Source organism: Equus asinus, chromosome X (genome assembly GCF_041296235.1).
Source record: "Equus asinus isolate D_3611 breed Donkey chromosome X, EquAss-T2T_v2, whole genome shotgun sequence".
NCBI lineage: Eukaryota > Metazoa > Chordata > Mammalia > Perissodactyla > Equidae > Equus > Equus asinus.
In genome coordinates, this window is record NC_091820.1 from 48158029 (window position 1) to 48171410 (window position 13382).

General features: G+C 41.4%; 1 protein-coding gene across 1 annotated transcript in view; it reads right to left on the reverse strand.

The window, feature by feature from the left end:
• Positions 1–2112: 2112 nt before the first annotated feature.
• Positions 2113–13382, reverse strand: part of CYBB (cytochrome b-245 beta chain) — a 33321-nt gene continuing 22051 nt past the window's right edge. The window contains exons 9-13 of the mRNA XM_014831773.3: positions 10978–11231; positions 9936–10098; positions 8670–8816; positions 5854–5978; positions 2113–4742 (exon numbers count right to left, since the gene is read on the reverse strand). Of these exons, the coding sequence (XP_014687259.1) occupies positions 4616–4742; positions 5854–5978; positions 8670–8816; positions 9936–10098; positions 10978–11231 (816 nt within the window). The 3' untranslated portion in view covers positions 2113–4615. The remainder of the gene's footprint in view (positions 4743–5853; positions 5979–8669; positions 8817–9935; positions 10099–10977; positions 11232–13382) is intronic.

Sequence of the window (13382 nt, forward strand, 5' to 3'; positions counted from 1 at the left end):
CCTGTTATTCTGTCTCATATCAATTTAATTCTTAGACCATACAGAAGTACCTAGAAGGGTAGATAAAAATTTCTTCCTCCCCTACATTATCACCAAAAAGACAAGAGTTAACAAGCTTTGATGAGGATGTGGAGAAAAGGGAACTCTTGTGCACTGTTGGTGGGAATGTAAGTTGGTGCAGCCGCTATGGAAAATAGTATGGAGGTTCCTCAGAAAATTAAAAATAGAACTACCACATGATCCAGCAATCCCACTTCTGGGTATATATCCAAAAAATTGAAACCAGTATCTTGTAGAGATATCGGCACTTCATGTTCACTGCAGCATTATTCACAATACCCTAGGTGTGGAAACAACCTAGGTGTCCATCAATGGATGAACTGATAAAGAAGATGTAGTATATATATATAATGGAATATTATTCAGCCATGAGAAAGAAGGAAATTTTGCCATTTGTGACAACTTGGATGAAGCTTGAGGGCATTATGCTAAGTGAAATATCCAGAGAGAGACAAATACCATTTGATCTCACTTACATGCGGAATCTAGAAAAGCCAAACTCAGAGAAACGGAGAGCAGAATGGTGGTTACCAGGGGCTGGGAGGTGGCGGAAATGAGATATTGGTCAGAGGGTATAAACTTCCAGTTATTAGGTGAACACGTTTTGGGGATCTAAGGTACAGCATGGTGATTATAGCTAATAATACTGTATTAGATACTTGAATGTTGCTAAGAGGATAAATCTTAAAATGTTCTCACCACAAAAAAACAATGGTAATTATGGATGGGATAGAGGTGTTTGCTAATGCTATGCTGGCAATCATTTTGCAGTATATAAATGTATCGAATCAACACATTATACCTCCTAAACATGCACAATGTTATATGTCAATTGTATCTCAATAAATCTGGGGAAAAAAGAAAAGAAAATGGCAGATTATTGAGGTTTAAGAATCCAGATATTTTGTAACCATCGTTATAAAAATTGATTCAGTGAAATTTCATCAACGCATGGTAAAACGACTGGGTAAAATGTTATTGGAGAAGATATTTATACAGTCACAAAGTAGTCCCCAAATGTTACTTACTAGTTCAAAAGTAAAATGATACCTTTACATTTATAACAGAGAAATCTGGTGATCAAATTCAGTATCACCAATAATAGGACAAACCGACAATACCTAATTTCTAATGCAATGCACTAAGGACACAACGTTACCTATACACAGACTATTTAGTAAATGATAGTTTTGTATAAGTGTTAGCTTTCTTGGACTGGTTCATTGCATTGTAGCTATACAGGTGAAAGTTGTCATTCTATGGAAAAACATTATTTGGTGAATCATCATGTTGTATGCTTTAAATATCTTACAATTTTATTTGTCAATTATATCTCGATAAAAAAAGACTAAAAAAATAAAAGTAAAAATTAGCATGAATCAAGTTAACCAGTGTTTCTAAACTAAGACACTAAGATACTTAGGTGGCATAAACCAGAGGTTTATACCACTGCTGTTATCCAGCTATTCTTAGTGCATAATCTGTACCTAGCACAAGAGCTTTGAAAAGATCCTTGGTTACATATACCTTGTCTAATCTGCTAGTGTAGTATAAAGAACATGGACTTTTTTGTCAGAAAGATGTGGATTTAATGTTGACACCGTCGCCCAGTGGCTGAGGGATAGTCTGTGCCTATCATTTATCCTTTCTTAGCCTCAGTTTTTTAATCAACAAAATTGGGATAAAATGGCTACCTTGCAGTGTCCTCAAGGATTAGCTGAAGTGTATGGAAGATGTTTGGCAAAGTAGAAGGTGTTTACTAGTTGTTAGCTATTTCTATTATTGCCTTTGAAATTCTGTCCACGATGCGGGGTGACACTCCCTTGTCCCTTATACCAGTGCTGTGAGGGCCACCAGGACATTAGCACAGAACTCAGTACTCAGTTTTCCTTTCCCAATCCATAAACTGTGCAGTGTTTGGTATGTCTTATGCGAAAACACAGAGACTCACAACTCCGCTAGGGCAGAGCGAATCTTCGCTATCTGAATCCACCCTTTATTTATTTATTTTAATTCACTCTTTAATATGGAGATCAATAACACAGACACCGAGAGAGTTCATTAATTTTAATAGTTGAGCACAATTTTAATAGTTCTTCCTAGGAATTATCTCCCAGGGCCCCCCAAAATTATTCACACACAACACCTACAAGCATTCAAATTTCATAAACGCAATATTGCAAAAGCAGGAGAACTAAAAAAAGCCTTCATAGCCTTGAGATTAAAAACAATGCTTAATCGTTCTCTCAGTACCTGTTACTAAATGCTAAATGCTAAGGAAGCTGTGCTGGCGGCTGGCGACTGGTGGCTTGGGAGAAGGATGAAGAAGGAAGCTGTCCTAATGACAAGCACTTTTGTACTCACTTTTCATCCCAAGATGAAAAATTTTACACATTTTCATAACCAGGATAACACAGGGCAAATCTCTCTATTTTGGTAACCATGTTATGTCAAAGGTAGAAAACCCTGGAGAAACATTTTCAGAGCAACAAATGGAGTTGGTTTTACTTGGGCCACATAGGTTAGAGAGGACCAAGATTCTCAGACTCCTTATAACTGAGGTCCCCCGCTTGCTCACACCATGCTCTCAAGAACTGAAACTGTGAACAAAGAGCGTGAGTCATGGTAATAGCACAATAAAAATTTGTTGAATGAATGAACGGATACTCGAGGTGCAGTGTGAACAGGCTGGACCTAAGTGTCTATAAGTGCAAACCTTCCTGGGCTATTTTGGGTAGGCCACATTCCTGCAGCAAGCCTGAATTGTCAATGTCCTGGGCATCCTGGGAGCCCAAAGGAACAACTGAGTTCTTACTCCTTCATGCCGGTCCCCTGAAGATGCCCACTCAGCATCAAAATTTATGACTAGAATTTCAGATTCAATCCAATATGTAATCAAAATAAAATGAATATGTGGATGCCTCCTTCAATTATATTCAATACACACAAAACTTCAAGAAATCTGGGGTCGAAAGTGACCAATGTGACTCCCTTCCTTGACACTTTCCTTTTGCCTTTTTTGCTTTCTCTCACTCTTCTTTTCTCTTTCTCCGTTTCTTCCCCTTTCCTAACCCAGTCTTCTGCCCTTCCCCCTTGCTTTCTTCTCTTTCTTCCGCATTACCAAATTTAAATAGCTCTAAATATCTGTGGCTCCAGAGGGTGGGGCCAACAAATCTGTTTATAGTTCCCAGAAATAAGAGCAGTTCTAAGAAAAAAAAACTGTTTCTAGTCACGCTAACAGTGATTTAGAGACTCTCTCTTGAACTCGCAGATCGAGAACATTCCATTGGGTGGCAATTCAATGCGTACACAGTAAGCTGGGGGATTTTTGTTTCTAGGATGTAAATTTCATGATGATGATGATGATATAACAATCAACTGTTAGTCCCACAAACAAGATCCATTTTCTGTGTATTTAAGTAGAACAAGGGGTGGATGCTATTTAAAGCAGATGGGCATATCAGACACATATTTGTCACAATTCTTAATTTCAAATTCACAAGTGCTGGCTGGAGGAGACCCTTTCAGGCAGTAAATCAGTTTGCATTTCTTTCATGGCACGGGGAGCAGGACTAGAGGAACCAGCCAGTTATGGTAGGAGGTCCATTCTCTGCCTCCATCTCCCTTTCCTCCATGCTTCAAACAAGAATGTGAGGGAACCTCCAGGACATCCTATTGGTTACTATCTTTAGCCTGTTCTCTACTGTCAGAAGAATAGGGTTCCTTTGGTCTGTAAGAGTAACAGAAGTTATTTCCTTAGATATTTCTCTTTAAGGCCTTAAATTAATTCTACCCTGGCATTGCATGGTTCTAAATGTCTCTTCATTCATTCATTCCAAAAACTTTCATTGAGTATCCTTACTCTCTGCCAAGCAACATTGTAAATGCTGGGTAACACATTGATTTCAGTCAGCCTAATATTCTTTGGCAAGAATAATCTCTGATGCAGTTAGGCTGCTGTCTTGGTAAACTAGAGTATGCTCTGATGTCGATCCTGTCACTATTAAGAGTTGAATCACTCAGCGTATATTATCTCCTATTTGGAAAATTTCCTTCGATGTGACAATAATGATAACAAAGATGACACAAAATGGAAAATGAATAGCTACTCCCTAGTTTGCTTCTTCTTTTGGGGAGTATACAAACTTATTTCCTGGCAGCCTGGTATCGTGGAAAGACTACCAAACCTGGCGTCAGATGGCCTAGATCCCGTCTCAGTTTCATAATCTAAGGAAAGTTACTTCATCATTTTGAGCCCCCATTCATTTTATCTTAAAAACTGAACCCAAGGATCCTTGCCCTACCTTTCTTTGGCATCTCTGGCATGAGGGAAAAATGAAATAATGTTTGTGAAAGTGCTCTGAAAATGACAAAGCCCCAAACAAATGCAAATTATCACTATCAAACAATCTTTGACATTCCTTTCAGGGAAAACCATCACATTATAGTTTCTTCTTCTCCTTTTTTTTTCAAGGGGGAAACTTACATTATCAACTAGGATTATTTGGGCATTTGGCAGCATAGCCCACATTTATTTCCTCATGGAAGAGACCAGTTAGAAGTTTTCCTTATTGAAAATGAAATGCACTCCCCGAGGGCCAGCCTCGGAGTTGGAGATGCACTGTTTACTGAGGGTTTCAGCCAGGGCTTCAGGTCCACAGAGGAAAACTCCTATTCTGGTACTTTGGGGAAAGAAAGAAAAAAAGACAGTTTTAGCCTTTGGGATGGGATAGACTACAAAGCACAATGGGGAATTTCCTATCAATTTTAGGCCCCAGGGCAGAGGCGTCTCTGCTTCTTTGTCCTTTCCACAAATGATGAGTTCAGATTACCCTGCTGGAGAGTGGCTCAGTCCTCTTTGTGGGGCAGTTAGATATTTTAAAAGGCAGTTGCCTTCCCTTGAAAATGACACTGAAGCAGGGTTTATGGAAACTTCTACCACAGAGAAAATGGTGAATTTGTGAGTCCATGGGCTACTTCCTTTTAGGGGTCCGTGTCCCCAAACACTCTCCGGCATGTTGAAACCAGGAACAAATCCACTTTAGGTACACCAACTCTGCCAAAAGCTTGGTGTGGCTTCATCTCTCTGCATTCTAGAGTCTAAAGCCATGTTCCTGAAGGTGTGCTTCCAGACCAGTAAGCCTAGATGTCGTCTTTTTAAGAATGCAGATTCTTGGGCAGGACCCCAGACCTACTAAATCAGCATCTGCATTTTAAAAAGATCCCCAAGTGACTCATATGCTCATTAGAATATAAGCAGCAATGGCCTAAAGGGTATATTTATGGTGATTTCTTGAGTTTATCATGCGTTCTAGCAAGATGGAGGATCCCCTCAAAGTCTCATGATGGCTAAAACTTTAGTGAGGGAAGAAAGGACTCTGGGATGTCTGTCAACTTATGATTTTAGACTCAAAAGCTAAAACTGAAAGTGGAGACAGTGTTTCCTTAATAAGAAGCATAAATCGTTTTGAATTAAAAGAAGTAGATACTGTAGTGAAATTTAGGAGATGAAAGAAAAGAACTGAGTTATGGCCCTATTTGGGAGGGGCAGGGTTCAGAAAGTCTGAGGTGGGGGCCTGGGAATCTTTGTTTATACATTATAACTCTCCAGGTAATTTTGGTGTGATTTAAAGACTCCCTCTTAAAGTCACAGATATCTAGAACCTTCTATTGGGTGTGAATATAGTAATCTACGTATTTTAGCTTCCAGAATATACAAATTTAGCCATGTTTGGGAGCTGCTGCTTTAGGTAGACCATGAGACTCAAGAACACCTTGGTGGGGTCTCCTTACTTTGGGTGTTGACTCGCAATTGTCTTGAACTCATTATCCCAGTTGGGCCGTCCATACAAAGTCTTCTGTTTCAGGCCTGTGATCACGTCTTTCTCCTCGTCATGGTGCACAGCAAAGTGACTGGCCTGCAGGAAAGGACACGAATTCAGAAAAAAAAAAGACATGCTATAAAAAAAACACACAGATATATTTACATATCTCATAAACCAAGCTCTGGCTGCCCATTCTAACCATATATATGTTTGGGGCAAGGCACCAGGCTGAAGGCTACAAAGTAAACAATGAACAAACTAGGTCACCTTAAAGCAATTTGCAAACTAGAAGGGCAGACCTTGAAGTATAAACATGAATAATCCTATTTGGAGAATAGGGTATGATGAGAGCCATGGAAGAGGCACAAACACTTCAATGAGAGCAAAGAAGGAAGGTGGGGTGGGAAGGTACAAGAAGGTTTCAGAGTGGCAGCATTGGAGTTAGGTTTTTAAACTTTTATTTTCTTAAGATTTTATTTTTTCCCCCTTTTTCTCCCCAAAGCCCCCCAGTACATAGTTGTATATTTTAGTTGTGGGTCCTTCTAGTTGTGGCATGTGGGAGGCCGACTCAACATGGCCTGACAAGCCAGTGCCATGTCCGCACCCAGGATCCTAACCGGTGAGACCCTGGGCCGCTGCAGTGGAGTGCACGGACTTAACCGCTTGGCCACAGGGCGGGCCCCTGGAGTTAGGTTTTGAAGTGCGGGCGGGATTTAAATTCTCTGTCTCACTATTTTTCTCTCTGCTCTACATCTCATCTGCTCTACGACTTTCTCTCCTCATCCTAATATACTCCCACTCCTTTGGAAGAATCTCTAAGAATTAAAACAATCCTAGACTCAAATGCATTCATATTTTGGTAACATAATGAGACATAAACCAAGCCTAAAGCCAGTCTGTGTGTGTGTGTGTGTGTACATAGTCACATGTTGTTTTTAGCTATCATTCTAGGGGGCCTCAGTTTGAACAACAGATATTTTTCATAAAATTGGCTAATTAAACTTATTTAAAAATTAAATCAGGTTTTAAATTCACTGGACAGGGGATGGATGAGGTTAAGAAGGGTGGTTACTCTGGTTTAATAATCCTGTAGGGATCAGTTTTGCAAAGCAAAAACTATTTTTCAATGCAAATAAATTTCCCATTTAAAAAACTGTCTGGGGGCTGGCCCCGTGGCCGAGTGGTTAAGTTCGCGCGCTCCGCTGCAGGCAGCCCAGTGTTTCGTTGGTTCGAATCCTGGGCGTGGACATGGCACTGCTCATCAGACCACGCTGAGGCAGCGTCCCACATGCCACAACTAGAAGAACCCACAACGAAGAATATACAACTATGTACCCGGGGGGCTTTGGGGAGAAAAAGGAAATAATAAAATCTTTAAAAAAAAAAACAAAACTGTCTGGATTTTTTTTTTTTTTTTGGTGAGGAAGATTGGCCCTGAGCTAACATCTGTGCCAATCTTCCTCTACTTTGAATGTGGGATGCCACTACAGCATGGTTTGATGAGCAGCATGTAGGTCCACATCCGGGATCTGAATGTGCGTACCCCGAGCCACTGAAGCAGAGTGTGTGAACTTAACCATTACGCCACTGGGCCAGCCCCTGTGTCTGGCTTTTTAAATAACAAAACTGCACAGCAATTGATATATTATAGATTTTTTCCTGGGTTTCATTTTTATCAAATATTTGTTGTTGTTTTGCTTTAAAATTGCAGAAGTGGCATCTTGAAACCACTTCTTCTGGAGCAGCAATTTTCATCGTCACATGTCCCTGGATCTACATTTGCAACAAGACTCTTCTAAGACTTGGAGGAGCTATGATAAATAATACGCCAAAACCGAAACAAGAAGTCAGTTTTCACAGGCACAAGGCGCATGTGAAAGATGTCCAGACTGAGAAGCCAGTGTATGGGCATGGCCGGCGGAGACGCTGGCTCAGAACAGGCAGAGACTCGAGCCTTAGCTCCTCACTCAGGGGGACAGCTTATGCTGCTTCCAAGCCAAGTCATTAATGTTGGCCCATTTAGAAAGATGTTACGCCCTAGGAATCATTAACTTGTTTCAGAATTTCTTAATTGAGGCACTTTCGCCATATAATTCTTTTTTTTTTTTTTGAGGAAGATTAGCCCTGAGCTAACATCTGCCGCCAATCCTCCTCTTTTTGCTGAGGAAAACTGGCCCTGAGCTAACATCCGTGCCCATCTTCCTCTCCTTTCTATGTGGGACACCCACCACAGCATGGCAAGCCAAGCGGTGCCATGTCCGCACCCGGGATCCGAACCGGTGAACCCCAGGCCACCGAGAAGCGGAAAGTGCGAACTTAACCGCTGCGCCCCTGGGCCAGCCCCAATACTACTTCTTAACTGTATTGTGTATATTATAAAAAATGAGTAAACATAACATTAAAGTGATATATATGTCTATGTATGTGTGCGCATGTGTATAAAGAGAGAGAGAGAAAGCTAATAATTTCTTCCCATAACCTGGCGGGTCATCTTGTCCACCTGGTTCGAGACCCCCTGGTGGGAGCATTGCTCTAACAAGGTCAAAGTCACAGCTTTTATTCATTGTAGGCTCTTTAGCTTTGATGTGTCCCACAGATACCAACTTGAAATCCAGGCTCAACAGTCTGAACATGTTGGGGAGACTGAGGGAGAGTGAGTGGGCTGGATTACCTGAATCCATCAGCTGTTCTCGGTTAAAACAGTGCATGAGACAATAACCAAGGGGCAGCCAGAAAGCCCCGGGCACTATGGGAAGGACCTGGGGTTTGGGATCTTGTCCTCACCTGAGACTCATCCCAGCCGGTGAGGTAGATGTTGTAGCTGAGGAAGTCGGCGTTGTTCCTCTCCTGCATCTGGGTCTCCAGCAGCTGCAGCAAGTCTGCGAACCACTCAAAGGCGTGTGTGTCCCGGCACAGCCAATAGAAGTAGATCTGAAAGGGGGACGGGTCGGGAAGCAGATGAGATTGAAGGAAGACCAGCAGCATTGACGCAGGGATTTCTACCCTCTCCTCAACTTTTTCCTGCTGCTCAGAATGCCTAGGAACGTGGGTTTTCAGAAAGCTCCGGACATTTGATGAGTTAGTTAGCATGAATTTGCTCTGGCCTTCACGCTGGCAGGGCAGTAAATAAATAGCTTGGCCTCAGAATTACATGGTTTAAGAAAAAAACATTAGCCCACCACTTTCCCTCTGGGTCTGCTCTTGGCCTCCCAGAATCCCTGGCTTCCTTTGTACCGCCTCTCAGATAGACGGCTGGAATCTAGACTAGCAGTGACTGCCACAGGACTGCGTCCCTGCCAGTCGAGGTAAGCTCAATGTCCCTATTAGCGGTTATCTCTACAGGATTAGAATGCCTCAAGTTTTATTAAAGATGTCCTTTATCAGGCAATGAAACCAAATTGACATGTGACAAAAAATACCCTGGGGATTTATTCTGAGGCAATATCCATAAGAAAGTGAAAGTTACATGAGCAGACATGTCACCTGCCCTCCCACTGCAAAAAAAAAAAAAGGTATTGAGTGGGCTGGAAATGGAATCCATCTCAATATCTAACACAGGATGTTAGAAAAGTTATTCTATATCTTCTCGATGGCACCTGAAGGAATCATTGAAAATGATCATTATAGAGCCTGTGACAACACTGAAAAGCACTATAATTTTTTTAAAAAAGCAGGACATGAAATTATGCATACTCAATATTTACAACTTTCTAAGAATACGTAAACATGTAGATAACATTAGAAATGTACACAAAGAATAGCTATTGGATTGGGGTTGTGAATACTTTCTCTCTATCTCAACTTTCTTCCAAATTTCTAGTAATACTATCCAAATACAGTATATTACTTTCAATAATAGGCCTTCTTATATAGAAGCACGTTTAACTTATCAAATGGCCCTTTTATGAGAAGCCTGCCTCTCTGGAACCACCCAGAACTTGTCTTCCTTTCCCTTGGTCTGTGCCAGCCTCTGCCCGGAAAGCTCTCTCAAGCTTCACTTGGCAGAAGGTGATGGTTGCTCCAAGCCCTCTGAAAAATGGAAGAACCTACCTTTCTGAGCCTCAGATTGGTGGCATTATTGCAATATTTGTACCAGACTGACTTGAGGATGGATGCGAAGGGCGTGACCCCAATCCCGGCTCCCACTAACATCACCACCTCGTAACTGAACACATCTTCACTGGCTGTGCCAAAGGGCCCATCAACAGCTATCCTGGAGGGAAGCATGGGAGGAGATGGTCACAGAGACGTCTTGCTCTTCAGAGTAGGATGGGGCACACGTTATTACTGAGGGTATGCAATATGTCACTTCAATCTGGAACAACGTATGTATGGGACGCTTCTTTCTGTGAAACAGCTTTCAAGTAACCAATTTAGTGTCAACATTAGAGTTGGAAGTAAGAAGAGGAATTTTTAGCTAACTGAAAACATTTGGTAATTCTCAGGGGTATTTTTTTTTATCTAGCCAGCCCCCTTCACTCACACACACACACACACACACATCTGTATCTCTTGCCAGGGCATCCTACACTTGAAATTCCTGCTTACACTGCACATTGAAGTAAAGTGAGAATTTTCTACATCATAATATCTTATAGATTTAGTAGGTCCACTTTTCACTTGTCTATTCATTAAGTCATTCAACAAATTTTCCTTCAGCTTCTCCCGAGTGCCTGGCACCATGTTAGGCACGTGGGAAGAAGGAGGCAAAGTGAATAATCCATGGCATTGACCCTCAAATAATGTACGGCACTTAAATTTTAAGAATATCTTTGATACACTGTAATTTTGTTTGTTAGGAAAATTAATATTCCTTGGCCTCGACCTTTACATATTTAAAGGAACTTGGGAGTATTCATTACTAATATTCGATTCAAATACTTTATATTTCACATAAGATTTATATGTATATATATGCATAAACACACCACACATATAAAATGGGGAACGCAGAGATAGCCACATATATTTGTAGACCCTGTGTGTTTTGTCAGACTCAGGAGATTGTATAGTGAGAGATGGGAGAAGAGGAGCTATTTAGTGACATTTTTCCTGAATTTGTACACCTTCATAATATGCACTTTATACTCACTTAGGTAGTTTCCAGGCATCTTGAAACTCCTTCTTATCACAGCCACAAGCATTGAACAGTCCCTCTGTCCAGTCCCCAACAATGCGGATATGGATGCTAAAGAAGTCTTCCTCAGGGGCAGAGGTCAGTGTGAAGGGGTGCCACTCCAGCCTGGACACCATGGGGCACTTGACAAAAATGTATTGTCCCACCTCCATCTTGAATCCCTTTTTCTTCATCTGTAGCTCGATGGTTTTGAAAGGATGAGTGACCACCTATGGAACAAAACATGTCTCTGGAAACTACACTTTCCCCAAATACTTGCCTTTTCAGTGTCCATATGGATCAAAGACTGAGCTAAGATGCCCCACCCAAGTTCCTTCTTCAGGGCCAACATAGCAGTTCCTCTGGCACATGTGTCTCTCATTGGGAATTGCCCTCAGCTGCAGCCCATGACCAGCAATGAGCTGATGCAGGGATCCAAAGGCCTGGCCCCTCTCCTCGATTTGGGACAACTCCGAGGGACCATCCAACTCCAGCACTCCCTGTGGGATCAGCTGGGGCTGCAGTTGCCACCATATTGAGAGTCAGCTTTTTCTTCTCCCCAATCCTGCCTTTCTTTTATTTTACAAGTTCATCTCCTGAGAACATGCCCCAATAAACCTCTGCATGCAGTTCTCTGTCTCAGAGTCTTTGCCGTGGAGTCCAACGTAAGACACCAGCTTATTGTGATATTTTTTCTCTAAGAAGTCAAGGCAGGTACTAGAGACAAGAAGGAGAGATGGTGTCCTGCTCAACCTTCCTGTCTCCCCAGGGGATGATCCAGAGCCTTAGCAACTAGACAGAAGAAGGAGACAGCAGCATCCCCCACGGCAAGCCTAACTGTGCTGGTCAGCTTTTGTCTTGAGTCACACCTTGAACCTGCCTGATTCCACACATTGTTTCTACATTTCTCCCTACCTTGGGAATACGCCATCCATCTCTCCCAAAGCCAGGCCCTACCCACCCATTGCAGTCCTCATTCTCCATATACACGAATGTTCATAACAGATTTGTTCACAATAGCAAAAAATTAGACACAATCCAATGTCTATCAACAGAAAATAGAACACAATGAAAAGCTCTTATTGTTATATAGAAATTCATGCACTGTTTTTTTTGGACAATTCCTGAGACACCTAGAAAGACATGTACATCTGAAAACAAACCAAGAGACATCAAAGGAAAGAAAAATCAATAGAAACAAAGTAGCAGCTTCCCAATGTTGACTGATATTGCTGGGCTTTTCGTGAGCGAGGAGGAGTGGGAGAATGGGAAATTCTTTTAACAACGGTTGCCAAACATTTCCAAAACTTGTGATTTAAATATATCTTATTTGATAGACCCATACCCAACTTCCCTCTTCCTTGAAATAAGGAGTTGTAAAGCTTCATTTTGAAAACAGAAAACAAAAATTTATAAAAACTATTTTGAAAATTATGTTTACCATGTTGCGACTTTGTTCCGTGAAAACAATTTTTACCATATTGCAATTTTGCTGCCACAAGCAAAACTGGAATTGAACTAAATTAAATGTACTAGTGGACAGCATTGTAACTGGAATACTTTTGGGTAACACGTTGTTTCTTCTGTGTGTTGATATGAGAAGAAAATGAATATTTTCTTCACAAGAAAACAAGTTTACCTCAGAAATACGTTTAAGGGAAATACGTGTCTCTTTAGCAGGTTCTTGTCTAGTAAGGAAAATTTTGTGGCAGCTCTTTTTGCTGATCTGTGGGATTTTTCCTATAAGACAACATAAGTATCATAAAAGGAGAACTGTTGTAGCTTCCTATATTTATTTCAAGATTTCCAGTGCCAGCTGTACTAACTTTACTATGACCCTCCACAGATACCAAGAAAGAAAAGCTAGGGTTGAGGACAGGAAGAATTTGTGTGGGGGTTTTTTTTTTTTTTTTGAGGAAGATTAGCCCTGAGCTAACTGCTGCCAATCCTCCTGTTTTTGCTGAGGAAGACTGGCCCTGAGCTAACATCCATGCCCATCTTCCTCTACCTTATATGTGGGACGCCTACCACAGCATGGCTTTTGCCAAGCACTGCCATGTCCGCACTCGGGATCCGAACTGGTGAACCCCGGGCCGCTGAAAAGCAGAACGTGCGAACTTAACCGCTGCCCCACCGGGCCGGCTCCTGAATTTGTGTGTTTTGCGAAAGTAACCCATAGTAGGCTTTTGGCAAATACTTTTTGAACTGAATTGAACTGAATGAATTTTTATTTGACAAAAATAGTTTTCCTAAAACTATAACAAGGAGTTTCCGTTTCTATTTATTTAGTTGGATATTGATCAATTGATGAGAAGCAGCATAGAAGCATGGGGGAAAAGCCACTATCTATTTGGAGTCAGGCAACTCAATTCCAGATGCAG